General features: G+C 44.8%; 1 protein-coding gene and 1 long non-coding RNA gene across 15 annotated transcripts in view; one reads left to right on the forward strand and one right to left on the reverse strand.

Moving 5' to 3' along the window:
- Positions 1-15126, forward strand: part of FRY (FRY microtubule binding protein) — a 428089-nt gene that overhangs the window by 91838 nt on the left and 321125 nt on the right. For 2 of the 13 annotated variants that reach the window (XM_044927343.2, XM_044927338.2), the window contains exons 1-3: positions 7004-7217; positions 7344-7426; positions 7932-8101. Coding sequence is in view for 6 of the 13 variants with exons in the window: in XM_044927346.2 (XP_044783281.1) it covers positions 7025-7140; positions 7932-8101 (286 nt within the window). In the remaining 7 variants the exon portion in view is untranslated. The other 11 variants (XM_044927331.2, XM_044927332.2, XM_044927344.2 and 8 more) reach the window with 10 other exon arrangements.
- Positions 5418-7429, reverse strand: LOC123328887. 2 transcript variants are annotated; one of them, XR_006543882.2, is made up of 3 exons: positions 7294-7429; positions 6452-6707; positions 5418-5527 (listed from the first exon to the last, which is right to left on the reverse strand). It is a non-coding gene; the product is annotated as an uncharacterized LOC123328887 (long non-coding RNA). The 2 variants fall into 2 exon arrangements; XR_006639867.1 differs by having other exon boundaries at positions 7195-7332.

Below are 15126 nucleotides of genomic sequence, written 5' to 3' on the forward strand. Positions count from 1 at the left end.
TTTGTTTCATGGCCTTGTCCATGGTCCATACTGGAGTGGGTTGCCATTCCCTTTTCCAGGGGATCTTCCTGACCCAGGGACTGAGCCCAGGTCGCCTGCATTGCAGGCAGATTATTTACTATTTGAGCCACCAACAAAGCCAATCATTTTTTAGATGTTCTAAATAAATTTAAGACATTATTTTGGGGTAGAGAATTCTCTGCTCGATCAGATTTTTAAATTATGATATTTAAATCTACATTCTTAAAAGTTGTTTTTGGTCTGCTTAATATCAGTTTCTGAGAGACTTCATTTTTTTACTTTCGTTTGCATAAGAAGCAATGAGATGTTTTTTAAAAATGCTAACCATATAAAGTTATCTTGGGATTTAAATGGCGTGCATTATAAAGTTTTTTTATTGTGCAAGAGCCGACTCACTGAAAAAGACCCTGATGATAGGAAAGATTGAGGGCAAGAGGAAAAGGGGGCGACAGAGGATGAGATGGTTGGATGGCATCACTGACTCAGTGGATGAGTTTGAGCAAGCTCTGGGAGATGGTGAAGGACAGGGAGGCTTGGTGTACTGCAGTCCATGAGATTGCAAAGAGTCGGAAATGACTTAGCAACTGAACACCACCTGAATTTGCACTGAAGAGCTAGTTCAGTGACTATGACATTTCACAGTTTTTCGTTAAATGGGTGATGTCACCTGAATGATCAGTGCAGTGTTGGATCCAGCTACAAAGCCAGTGCAGGCACTCATGCTGCCACTTAAGTCTGGAAGGTTCCCAGAGGAGAGTCCCAAGAATGTCAGCAGCGTCTGAAATTGTGGGAAGTCTTCAGACCAGCAGGGGCTTCCCTGGTAGCTTAGCTGGTAAAGAATCTGCCAGCAGTGCAGGAGACCCCGGTTCGATTCCTGGGTCAGGAAGGTCCGCTGGAGAAGGGGTAGGCTACCCACTCCAGTATTCTTGGGCTTCCCTTGTGGTAGAGAATCTGCCTGTAATGCGGGAGACCTAGGTTCAATCCCTGGGTTGGAAAGATCCCCCGGAGAAGGGAAAGGCTACCCACTCCAGTATTTTGGCCTGGAGAATTCCATGGACTGTATAGTCCATGGGGTCGCAAAGAGTCGGACGTGACTGAGCGACTTTGACTCATTTTCAAACCAGCTCATTTCATCCAGCTCTCAGTGTCTAGCAGGGCTACACCCAAGTCATTTAAGATAACCCATGTTTATCTTAATCTTGAAGTTCTTTGGCCTAAAAGATCTCACCCTTTTTAGTTGGTAGCTTGTAAGGAAACTTCCTCTTAAGACATGCCTTCATTTTTTTTTTTTCTTTCAATTGCAGTCTTTTACTCATTTACTTGTTGTTCATTCTGTAGTATTTATTGAGCACCTTCTCTGGGCAACTCACAGTGAATGTGTTACATGGGATTATCAGATAGACATCTTTCAGGCATTCTTGGAGCTCTGCAGTGTGTAAATTGAACACCGAAGACATGATTCAGGTTAAGAAAATTCTTAAGTGAAAAGGACTCATATAACTCTTGAGTCTGTGTGTATTTTTTACTCCCTCTTGAGGCAGATGACATGAGTTTGAGTAAACTCCGGGAGTTGGTGATGGACAGGGAGGCCTGTAGTTCATGTGGTTGCAAAGAGTCGGACATGACTGAGAGACTGAACTGAACTGAGACAGATGATGCAATCGGAATTTTTTCCACTGTTATTGATTAATTTTATTAACTGAAGCCCAGAATATGTCTGAATCTTGGTTGAATGCACTGGGGGAGAAGTATAACTTTGCCTTTTGAAAAAAAGTTTTATTGCGGTATAATTGATGTATAATAAATTGCTCCTCTGTGTGTGTGTGTGTGTGTGTGTGTACTGTGTGCTCAGTAGAGTCTGACTCTTTGTGACCCCCTGGACTGTAGCCCACCAGGCTTCTCTGTCCATGGGATTTCTTCAGACAAGAATACTGCAGTGGGTAGCCATTCCCTTCACCAGAGGATCTTCCTGAGCCAGGGATCAAACCCACATCTCCTGCATTGGCAGGCGGATTCTTTACCACTGAGCCACCTGGGAAACCCGTCATACTTAAAAGTATAGAGTTTGATTCCTTTTGACAAATGTGTACACCACCCACCGTTTCAGATCTAGCACACCACGGAGAAGTTTGAGGTGGAGTTGGACTTAACGTCCTCAATACGCAGATGAAAGTTACAGTCGGGGCTGAGACCTTGGCTGAGCCCCACTGAGTGACAGCAGACACTTGTCAACCTGGTTTTAGCAACTGCATTTCTGAGGTTACACCATCTAGTATTTGGACAAAATAAACACTTCAATTCTCTTATGCAAATTTTGGCTCAATTCTTTAAAAAGAAAAAATTAGCTACCATCCTTCCTCTCGCAGACCCTGTGGGTGTGTTGGGGGCAAGGAGGGAGATTTGTTTATGTTGTCCTCTCACCAAAGAGTTCCTCAACAAGCCCAGAAAAATGTGCCCTTAAGCCCTACCTTCATTTGAGAACAGTCCAGGCAGTTATGCTGGCATTTTGCTGAGACTTGCAAAATTGGACAAAGAAGAATGCAAGTGCAAATAAAGTTGGATTTCAAGCCAGTAAGAGCTGGTTTGAAAGCTTTTTTAAAAAAGGTACAGCCTGTATGACATTAAAAACTTGGGTAAGAGTCTACTTCCACAAGCCTCTGTATCGTAGATTCTGGAATAAATAAAGATGGTTCAGGAGAAGGGTTACTTACTGGAGCAAGATTTTTTTTTAAATGTCTTTTTAAATTTCGTTCGGAATTACCAAAGTGTTTGGAAAGGTTGGAGTCAGTTTTTTTAATACTGATTTTTTTTTTTAAGGAGATTGTCTGCTGTATGTCCAATTTGTGGTGGTGTTTAGAAATATGTATAATAATGCCAGCTTATGGTTTTTCCTTCTGTCCCCTATCTGCTGGGCTCGCTCCGTCTCTTCCCGTGTCTGGCAGGCCCCAGTGTCGGTGCAGGATCGTGTGGGCATTGGGTGTGATGTCACGTGTTAGTGCCTTTGCCTTGGTTCCCTCCATCTTTCTTATGAACTCGCTCCTTCTTCCCTGAAAACCCTTCCCTTCCCAGTCCCCTCCCCACCAGAAAGAGCTGACAAAGTAGCTTTCTCTACCTCACCTCTGCACAGAGGTATCACTCTGTGCGTCAGTAACTTGTTTGTTATAGGTCTGCTCCCTTCCCAGATGCAGAGCTTCTTGAGGGCAGAGACCTTCGACTTCTCACGGTGTCAGGCACGTTGTTGTTTAGTTGCTAGCTGTGTCTGACTCTTTGCAACCACATGGGCTGTATAGCCCACCAGGCTCCTCCGTCCATGGGATTTCCCAGGCAAGGATACTGGAGTGGGATTTCCTTCTTCAGGGCATCTCCCGGACCAGGGATCAAACACAAAGTAGATGCTCAACCAGTGGGCTGGCCAAAGAAAAGGGGAGAGCGAAGGAGGGGAGAAAATACACTTCTAAGGAGCCCTGAAAGAATCCAAGCAGAAGGAATCTGAGAGGTAGAATGAAAAACAAGAGATATTAGTGTCAAGGACACCAAGGGAGCAGAGAATCGGAAGAGGGAAAGGCTGGCCATTAGTGTTAATTTGCCAGGGACAGCCAATGAGATAAATACTGAAAACCTCCATTGTATTTTTAGGAACTGAGGGAAGATTTCTTTGGCCGTGGTCACACCCTGGATAATACTGCAGGTGTGTTAACAACACCAGGCAGAGATGTGTCGGCAGTGAGAGGCGGCAGGTGATCTCTCAGAGGGATGCTTCAGTGGAGCTTGGCTTGGTGATATATTCTTCATCCTGATATTCTGTACAATGATTTTTTTTCCTGGTGTCAAACCCACTGAATAATGGTCCTCTCAGTTTACAAACTGAATAGAGAGCTCAAAAATTCAGAAATATTTGCAGGATATAAAATTGAGAGTCAGATTGAGTCAGACTGAGATTTGGGAGTTTATTGGGTGAATCCTAACAGGCCTAAAATCCTGGTGGATCATTTCTCAGAAGGTGATAATGAGCGAGATGGTGACAGTCATAAAATTGTACAGTTCTCAACTTGCCTTTTTCTCAAAAAATCCAAATAATTTAGATTTTTTAAAACTACCAAAATTCACTTTAAAATTCTCTTTTTAAAACTACCAAAATTTGCAAGAAAATTATAGCCATAAAATGAGGAAGTAAATGTCTTTCTATGGAACATTTGAACACTCTTAGAGAAAGAAGACAATGTCTTATTAGCAGGAAGAACGTTTTTATGTTCTTGAGATGGTAACATCTCAAGATGTTCATGAGAGGGTAACATCATTTAATAAAAAAAATACACAGCTTCTTGAAGGATAAGATATTAGAATAATTCAAAGGAGATGAATATATTGGATTTTTAGGAGAATGGAAACCTTTAAAGCATCATGGTTATTAAAAGTATAGGAATAGAAGATGTCCAATTATATATTTTAAATTACTTAATTACACTCTAAGATTTCTTTAAGCTCAGAGCCCAATATCATCATCATTCTTTGAACTACTTGAAAAAAAAATGAAATTCCACTTGTGACTGTTACCATGAAGAGGGGGAGATGGACTTAACATCACAGTCTGTGAATATTCTCCTTTAGCCCAAACCAAGCTGAATTCTTTGTGGCTGATTATCATTCATCTTGTCAGCCAATTTAAATATTTTGAAAGGAAAGTTTACCTTTTTTCATGTTCACAAATTTAATACTATTTTAAAATAAAAATTGGCCCTTTTATCATTATCCTAAAATTTGAATAATAGCACATTTAAGCTGTTCTCACTTTTCTCTTTAAGAAAACATATTAAATGACTAGAGTCATATCTTTTTTTATTCCCAATGAGTGGAGAATAGTTGGGCAGGAGAGGGGTTACATTGAGAATATCTGGAACCCTCGAACCCTCTCTAACATCATTTTATTTTTAGAAGATCAGGAGATGAGGGACACCTTCAAGTGGGGTGGGATTTTTTCCCCCTAATTATAATTTAAATCTCAGGAAAATGTAATACGTTTATCTAAAAGGCATTTTATTTTATTTTATTTTTTTTTTTTTAAAAGGCATTTTAATATGCAAAGTCTCAACTTGAATACATTTTATTAAAGCAAGAATCTGAAATCTCCTTCTGCTTTTTCTTACTGCCATTCCATGGATGTTACAGATGTCCTGACAGCTGGGTTATGGGGTGGGGGAGGTTGGGGGGCTGGAGCTAGGTCAGCCAGACCCCTCCTCCCTCACTCAGTGGCGCAATGGAAATCTGCCTAAAACCTAGACTTGTCTTAGGAAGATAGAGAAAGACTTTAGAGTTCTTTCAGATTTCACGTATACATTTTAAGAATGCAGCATGGCGTACTTTTGAGTATGGTAGTTTTTGTTTTGTTTTCTTCAGTATGGTGTAGCTTAAAGCATGGACTTGGGCAGAAGCATTGGAGACAGGTCAAATCTGTGTTCCGACCTCCTCTCCCCGGTTCCTTGGCATTTGGCAGTCTCGGTGTGCTCGTCTGTAGAACAGGGGGATTGGGAGGGACCCGTGAGATGATGCATGTCCAAAGCTTGGCACAGAACCTGGCCGCTATTAAGTGTGCGGCAACCACAGCTGTTGTTACTGTGCTCCAGATGCCTGAGCTCTTAACCCTGTGTTGCAGCCAGGCTCTCCGCGGGCAGCCGTGCCTGTCGCACACTCTATGTGATAATCACACCTTGCTTCTGAGGCTCCGTTTCATTTCGTCTGCACTCTTGTTCAGCCCCCTGAGGATACTGTGAATTGGGAAATAGAGTCCCTCAAAGCTCGACTTTCAGCTTATCTTTGCTAGATTTCCCTCTGTTAACATCCAGTATTTTGTGGCCTAGGGCTCTACCCTGTTAAGGACTCAGACCTTAACCACTGTTCTCTAGATTTTTATTATGGGAATGTATTTTTTTCTCCTGTTAAATCGTTACCTCAAACTTTAAGTAATGCTTTACTTTTAATTTCTTTGCTGGAAAAAAAAGTGTGTTTTTATTAAGCTAAGGGAGATTCAAGAAGTCTCATGGGCTTTTCAGAATAGTTTTATACAAGCCACTCATTGTTTTGAAGTTTGTGGTGTGTTCCAACTTGACAAAATAGTTTTAAGTCCTGCAAGGGAAATGATGTATACTTAGTAAAATAACTTAATAATCTAATATGTAAACAGTTGCTGGATTATAATTATAATTTATGGGTTATAGTGCAACCCTAATCTGGACACACTTCTTAAAAAAAAAAACTTTACTCTTCAGAAAATCTGTTGTAAAAAGAACTGTTTGCTAAAAGGAGAAAAGAGAATGAAACTTATACTCAGGTGAAAAGACCCAGCTCCTAAATTCTATCGAATAATCTAACCTACTTGATATACAGTAAACCAAAGTAAGGGCTTCCCAGGTGGCACTAGTGGTAAAGAACCCACCTGCCAATACAGGAGACATAAAGAGACGTGGGTTCCATCCCTGGTTTAGGAAAATCTCCAGAGGAGGGCATGGCAGTCCACTCCAGTACTCTTGCCTGAAGAATTCCACGGACAGAGGATCCTGGCTGGCTACAGTCCAGAGGCTTGCAAACAGTCTCTTCACAGGCACGCATACAAGCACAAACCAAAGTAAACAGTGATTTCTGAAACAGCCTCTAAATCCCTTATAATGTTACGCATCTACTGATTCCAGGCACTGGGAAGAGAAAAGGCAGATTTAATCATCTTTATCTTCTGACTCACGCTGCAGTCAGACAGAACATAAGGGGAGTGTGTGTGTGTGTGTGAGAGAGAGAGAGAGAGAGAGACTCAGGAGGAGCAGGGGAGAGGAGACCCAGCCCTGGGACATGAAAGGATAAATGGTAGAACTATGAGTTCTGTAGAGTCAGAGAAAAGAGGGCAGAGCCTTTCCACATAAATGGAGCAAGGGGGAAGGGAACAAAGGATGTATGAATGCATAGTCCGGAAGAGAGAGAAAGCAAGCATGGGACAGGTCGAGCCGGAATCTGGTGAATGCTGCTTTTTCTCAGACCACCAAACCAGTTGGCCACGTTAGTTGCGAGCCAGGCGGGATCCCGGCAGAGACCTCAGGGTCCTTTCCACTGGCTGAGTGGAGGGTGCCATCTGTGGTAGGTCACAGCTCACTGGCTAGACCTCTGACTTCACCTTGTCAGACAGCTGACCTTTCCCAGAAGCCATCTTCCAGGTAGAGCGCAGGAGGGGAGGCAAGGGTGGGGGGCTGCACTGGGTTCCCCGCGGCACTGCTGCTCATGTACACCCACCCCAGGGTCCTGCCTGCTCATCCCAGCCATCTGTCATCTCCTCCGTCCAGCCCACTTCCAGTCCACTGCCCGCCAGATAAGGAATGTCGTAAAGACAGACGTTTGCTCTGCCTGTGTCGTGTGAAACAAAAAGGTAGGAGGGAATGTAAAAATGTTTCCCAAAGTTTCCCAAAAACTTCTATAAAAAAAAAAATCTCCAAGAGTTTCAGAAAACAATAATAATTAGGCTTGTGATTTGCATAGGTATTCATTCTGAAAGAGTAAGTTGTGGTTGCTTTATGGCGTCGCACCAATAAAACAGAGATCACGCTCAGCTCTCATCTGGCCCCTTTATTACCCGTGTGCCACAGCTGTTGGCATTCCTCAGCCTCCTGCACCTAATGATTTTTTAGATCTCTCCTCCCCTGTGCTCTTTACTGTGGATAGGAGGGGCTGCTTAGTAATTCTACACCTGTTCAAGTCCACGCCTATCAACTTGCTAAGCTTCCCAAACAAGTGCGGGGCAAAGCATGAGAACTCCTGAGTCTGGGGTGGAGACAGAGGCGGCTGCGTCCGGCTTTGGCTTTTCAGAATTTTTTGCCAGGAAAATCAAATGTATTTCCTACCATGGCGGTTGATGACAGCAATTTATATTCCAGGACGAAGAACAAACTAAATTCATCACAAAATGATTATAAATCAAGACGGAGCAGCCTGCCACCTGAATTACTCATAGGAAATGATATTAAAGCAAGACTTCAAAGAAACTTTAGAAACTTGGAACCCATTCACCTGAGGCGCCCAAAAAAGAGACCATCCATATTTCCAGGTAGGATTTGTTTCAATTGATGCCTGCCGGTTAAAACAACAACAAGGATTGTATTTCATTTCTAATGATCAGATGTGTTACATTTCAGATTAACTTGGGACATGTTTGAGAACTTGAGGCAGTAAACATGTTTAATTGTAAAAAAAAAAAAAAAAAAGAACAATTTTTTCACCTGAAAGCACTCTCATCCTTTTTCTTTTCTTGATTTATTTTCATATCTTTAAGGGTCTGTAAATAGGTGACTCTTTGACTTTAAGTATCTGTAAATAGGCGGCTCTTCTGTTGGGCTGCGGAATCTGGGACCTGCTTTGCTTGCAGTCCTGGAGAATTCCATGCTGCATTTCATGTTCTGACATATTTTCTTTATTTTGCAAGATTATTGGATTGTTGAGTGAAGCTGATGTTTGTGTGCACCAGAAATTAACGCCATTAAATACTCAAATGCATGCTTCAAATTCCTGTCTTGCATCAGAGCCTAAAACCATTTGTAGTAAAGGGCTCGATTAAACAGTGTAGATGGTGGAGTGTACTGGAGCTCAGAAGACTCCCAGATTTCAATCTCGATAAAGAGACTCTGGTGGTGGCCTTAGGTGGCCAGGCCTGGTATTACAGGTGTGTAGATTGTGTAAGGCGCCTGTGACAGTGGACTCTCGCTGAGGTTTCACTGGTGCGTGATCCCTGGAGAGGATGAATTATTTAGTCAACTTATTTCAGTACTGTTTGCATTGGAATTTTCTGGAGAAACTGAAAATGGCCTTTTGTTGTGATTGATTGATCGGTTAGATTGATAGATTAGACCCAACTGCTGAAATCTAATTCTGTGATGATAGAAAATAAACGAGAATTCATTCAAGCTTTCCTTCATCATAAAAATGAAACAGACTCCCCCTCACAGTCTTTGTACTATTTTAGGAAATATTGAATAGCTAGGTGATGATTTAGAAATGTGGGCCACCAAGGCCACAAGCTGAAAATTTCCGTTCATAAGGAAGTTCTTGTGTTCATGAAGTTCTTGGGTCAGTGATGCTACCTTGGTGTGGAAATACTCTGTAGGAAAAAGCAAAGCCCGGGCTGCAGTGGGCCAGAGGTGTACGTGTGTAGATGCATTGGCAGGAGAAGGAAGGGGATGATGGAAACAAGGCTGTGAGGAGGAGCATTTGAGTGTCTGAAGTATCTAAAAACACAGTAGCTTTCTGCCTGTTCTCTTTGATGTGAAAGTAACGAGGAGCCCAGACCTGCCTCGCTCTCCTGAGCCTGTGTGACACGAAACGCTTTCTGTAGAGCTGGTTCCCTAGCCCTTCTTCAGAAACCTGCTCCCAGGCCTGTTCTTCACCTTCCGCTCTTTCTTCTCCTTGTTTTTGGTTTAATGTATGGGAATCCATATGGGCTTCCCTGGTGGCTCAGTGGTAAAGAATCCGCCTGCCAATGCAGGAGACACAGGTTCGATCCCTGGTTTAGGAAGATCCCCTGGAGGAGGAAATGGCAACCCACTCCAGTATTCTTGCCTGGGAACTCCCATGGACAGAGGAGCCTGGCAGGCTAGAGTCCATGGGGTTGAAAAAGAGTGGGACGCGACTGAGCGACTAAACAACAACAACATTGGGATCCATGTGTGTCATGATTCACCAGGCTTTTCTCTACCACCCCTCCCCCACACTTCCAGACAGCCAGATCCAGAACATCTCACCCTCTCCAGCCCCCATTTCTGTTTTGCCTTCTCTTTCTAGAAGGTTATCTCACTCCAGGCTGTCAGCTACAATCACAGAATTATGAGAAGACCTCTAGCTCGAACCTCACACAAGTCATTCCTTTCTAAGATCTTGGACTGTCCTAATTAACTGGACAGGGTGGAGTTGTGAAAGAGGTGCTGAACTTAGGGGACCTGGGTTCTAGAGTAGACTGTGTCCCTAAAGGGCTGTTTGTGGTTTCCGAGCCATCTCACCGACCCCTGTGGCCTTCAGTGACATTCTTTTTCTTCTGCCTAGTTCTGCTGCCATTCCCCACCCTGGGGACAGCAAGAGGGGATGAACTCTTAACAGCCTCCCTGTGTGCCACGGTATCCAGGTGACAAGGTGGAGAGTTACCTGCCTGAAGTTTGAACAATGCTGGCTACTTCTTTTTTATCTACATTCGATTTCAAATAAACCACAACTTCACTGTCATGCAGGTTGCACTAACTTCTTTTTACGATAGGTGACTTAGAAATACCCTGGCCTGAAAAACCCACTGCAGCTCCTAAAGGTCAGCTGAAAGAGAAATGTACATCAAGTGTGTTGTTGTGCTCAGTCATGTCTGACTCTTTGCGACCCCCATGGACTGTAGCTCACCAGGCTCCTCTGTCCACAGGGATTCTCCAGGCAGGAATACAGGAGTGGGTTGCCATGCCCTCCTCCAGGGGATCTTCCCAACCCAGGGATCAAACCCAGGTCTCCTACCTTGCAGGCAGATTCTTTACCATCTGAGCCGTGAGGGAAGCCCAAGAATACTGGTGTGGGTAGTCTATCCCTTCTCCAGGGGATCTTCCCAACCCAGGAATAGAACGTGTCTCATGCATTGCAGGCAGATTCTTTACCAGCTGAGCCACCAGGGAAGCCCCTATATGATATGTAGTGACATGTAAAGAGCAGATATAATGTGGGACCAAGCATCAGGGGAATTTAGGCACCAACTCAAAATGATAATTGTTGTTATCATTTGTCTGATGAGATTCAAGATTGAAGACGTGTCAGTGTTCTGATGTGTATTCACTCTGACCCTTACAGACTCCCAGATAGCATTATCCTCTGTCTCAAGTCCTCTGTTCTCAATCCTGAGCCAAGCGATTGACTGCTGTGTTGATCAGTTCATTCATTCACTCATGAAATATTCATTTAGTTCTTGCACTGGGCTAGGTTGGACCATGAAGAATCAAGCTACATGTTATTCTGTTCTTATTGCCCATTTCTCCTCTAAGGACCATCCCACATGTCAGATGGTTATCTACCCAAAATGAAAATGTGTTTGTTTCATTCCCTTAAATTCTTCAGTGATTTCCTTCACTCTTAGGATAAAGTCCAGACTCCTTAATGCAAAGTGCACGAGACTGCTTACCCAACCAGTGCTTCTGTCCTTGGCCCATCTCTTAGCATTCCTCCTCTTGCTGTCCTGCAAACCCAGCCCACTTCAGATCCCCGTGGCCCATCACACCTGCTCTTCTGGGTTAAGTGCTGTATCACCTACATGCCCAGTTTCACCTGACTAATTCCTACCTTAGCTTCAGGTGTCAGCTTGACCACCCTCTTAGGGAACGTCCAGGAAATTTTCCTGACCCTCCCATCTGGGTTGGGTCCATTCTCCATTTCTTCTCATGACACTTGGACTTTTCCCTATCATAACACTTATTGTATTGTATTTTAATTATCCATTTACTTGTCTATATCTTCCACTAGCCCTGGAGCCAGGGACCATATCAGGGACCATATCAGTCCTGTTAACCATTGTGTCCCTTGTACCTGTCACAATGCTTGGCACATAGCATGAACTCAGTAAATATTTATTCAGTTGACTCAAATTGTGGTGGACAAGTGAGCTCCTGGTGTGCCTGTGCGCTCTGTATGCCTCTTTCACCCTCCCATCCTCTCTCACTCCCAATACACACACACACACACACACACACACACACACACACACACCATACATACCACACACACACACCACACACACACACCACACCACACACACACACTGCACACACATACACCACACACACACCACATACCACACACCACACACACACATACACACACACCACACACCACACATGCCACACACACACACACACACCGCACGCACACACTGCACACACATACACCACACACACACCACATACCACACACCACACACACACATACACACACACCACACACCACACATGCCACACACACACACACACACCGCACGCACACACTGCACACACATACACCACACACACCACATACCGCACATACCACATACACACACACACACACCACACACATACACCACACACACCACATACCACACACACCACACACACACACCGCACACATACCACACACTGCACACACACACACCACACACACACACATAACCACACACACACACCGCACACACATACACCACACATACCACACACACACACACACGCCTGTGTTCCCGTTCTGCTCTTTCTTCCCTTCTCCACCTGGGCTTCAAGGCCTGATTTGCGACTTCTGTCTTCTTAATCGCCCAGTCTTCTGGCCTCTCTTGCGTTCTCCTCTGTGCTCACCACCTCCTTGGCCTCATTACTGCGTATAGAGTCCTTCCCTTTCTTCCTGGGGTTGTGTTCAGTTGTTTGAGGTTGTGAAAGGGTTCAGTACTTTATTGCTTGGTGGCAACTGTTAAGTTTTGTACAGAAACTCTTTGAAAACAGAGACATATATGTCTTCGAGTGGCCCAGTTGTATCGGAGAAGGAGTTGGGCACCATAGGTGGTCAGTGTTCAGTGAAATTAACTAATTAACTTCAATTAGTGGTGAGTTCAGAGAAGGCAATGGCACCCTACTCCAGTACTCTTGCCTGGAAAATCCCATGGACGGAGGAGCCTGGTAGGCTGCAGTCCATGGGGTCGCTAAGAGTCGGACACAACTGAGCAACTTCACTTTCACTTTTCACTTTCATGTATTGGAGAAGGAAATGGCAACCCACTCCAGCGTTCTTGTGTTCTTGCCTGGAGAATCCCAGGGACAGGGCAGCCTAGTGGTCTGCCGTCTATGGGGTCGCACAGAGTCGGACACGACTGAAGTGACTTAGCAGCAGCAGCAGCAGTGGTGAGTTAACTAATTTACTGTGAGGCAGTGTCCATCCTGTGGAGCCCATCTCATTCTAGCTCTAGAAAAGAACTAGTTGGCAGTAGAGACTGTCAAAGGGCAAGGTCTTTATTAATGATGTTCATCACTGTAGGAACTCCCGGTGAGGGGGAGTGCAGGTACCCCTGTCTCAGTGTGTAATTCATTCATTAAAATGTGTTAGGATCCTCTGTATCCCAGGATCTATTCTAGCCCTTGGGAAGACAGCAAAAAAGAAGACAGTTTCTTATGTGACTGATGGGAACGAATTTTCCTAGCAGGATGCCTTGCATACCGGATAATCTGGCAAATACCTCTTGAGTCAAGGAATGAGGGGACACCATACTCACAGCAATGAATCGTACACAAAACCAGTACATATAAACATCATATTCATATGATTTTTACAAAATCATCAAAAATTAACCATTTATCTTTCTCTTGAAGAAACCTCAACAGTAGAACTAGTTTGAATTGCTCATTTGAAGTTCCACCATCTCAGTTCTGCCAGGCCAGGCATTAAGAATGTACGTAGGTCTCAGGACTTCCCTGGTGGTCCAATGGGCTAAGACTCTGGGTTCCCAATGCAGGGGCCTGGGTTCAATCCCAGGTCAGGGAACTAGATACCACATGCCTCAACTAAGACCTGGTGCAGCACCCCACCCCACCCCCAAAAAAAGTGTAGGTAGGTCTCTAGCAGGCAGGCAGCCTGACTTCCTCATCCTCCTGAAAGAATTCCAGCAGCTTCAGAGCAGGGGGCTCAGCTCAGTGATCTAAGAAAGCAAAAGGAGGAGAGAGAAGTGGTCCTAACACATACCACACCCATGGGCATTTCAGATTGAAGTGAGCATCCCTTCCTGCACGTGGAACAGAGTGGGGCTCAGGTCCCAGGTGTCAGAGGCTGTTCACTCAGCTCTCCTAAGCAGACAAGTTGATGCATCTCATCTGCTCAGTCTTAAAATATCCTACGGATTTTGCAGTCATCTGTTTGAGAAGCAAGGCGCCATCTGCCTGGAGGAAACAGGCCGTTGCGCGTACTTCCTTGTTGCTTAGAGGACAAGTGCGGGGAGTCTGCTGGGGCCGCGAGGAGCAGGGCCTTCCAGGCAGGACTCATATAGCAGATATCCCAGCGATATAAGCGAACCTCCATTCTCGTTTTTAAATCAGTTCTATTCCAGAGGCTTTCTTTTAAAAAGAAAATCCACAATCTAAAAAAAAATGTCATTTATGTCATTTTAATAATAAAACAGAATTTGAACATTTCTGGCTTCCCAGGGGTCTCAGTGGTAAAGAATCCGCCTGTCAAATGCAGGAGACTCCAGTTCGATCCCTGGGTTGGGAAGATCCCCTGGAGGAGGAAATGGCAACCCACTCCAGTATTCTTGCCTGGAAAATTCCATGGACAGAGGAGCCTGGTGGACAAGAGTCCATGGGGTCGCAAAGTGTCAGGACACCACTTATCAACTAAACACTAACAACAAAGTAAAATTTCCCCTTGCTGCACGTAGGATTTTATTGGAAACACAGGGAAGCAGTAAGAACAGTGGCAGCTAGATGGTTCTGGGCTCCCTGAGGTGGCCAGAAGGAGACAGTGAGGCTGAAGAGTTGGGCTGGGCGCCCTCCTGGGAGCCTCTTATCCTGGGCGCGGGGAAGGACTGTAATTAAGCTGCCTCCCCCAGTACTGTGTTGGCTGTCAGAATTCTGTCACTCAGGCCTCTGCTGAGTAGTGATTGGATGACGGTCCAGCAGGGCCTTCCAGGGACCAAGAGGCCGCCATAGCGCCTCCTTAAAGATGTGCTGTAAACTGGGCTTCCTGGGATCCTGTGCAGCTGGGTTCAGTGGCTCCTCTCGATGACATCAGGACCCATGTTTCCCATACCTGGGTGTCCCCACAACACCCACCTCAGGGCTTTGACGTGGGAGGTGCCCTGGAGGTGGTAAGATGGGCAGACAGGGTGGAGGCAGGTGCGAACGAATGTGTCATCACCTATCCAGGGCCCCACCCCCGTCCGTCTGTCCTGCCCATCAGGTCATGTGACTTCCTTCTGCAGCAGCTTCCAGAGGTGACCGTGCTCCAGATTAAGGTCAGAAAGCCTCAAAGACACGAGTTTGAACTGCTCCTCTCATGAAAGAGTTCCAGCTGAAGGATTTCACAAAGTACCTCACAACTGGGTTCAAGTTC

The sequence above is a fragment of the Bubalus bubalis genome, chromosome 13 (assembly GCF_019923935.1).
Source record: "Bubalus bubalis isolate 160015118507 breed Murrah chromosome 13, NDDB_SH_1, whole genome shotgun sequence".
NCBI classification, from domain to species: Eukaryota; Metazoa; Chordata; class Mammalia; order Artiodactyla; family Bovidae; genus Bubalus; species Bubalus bubalis.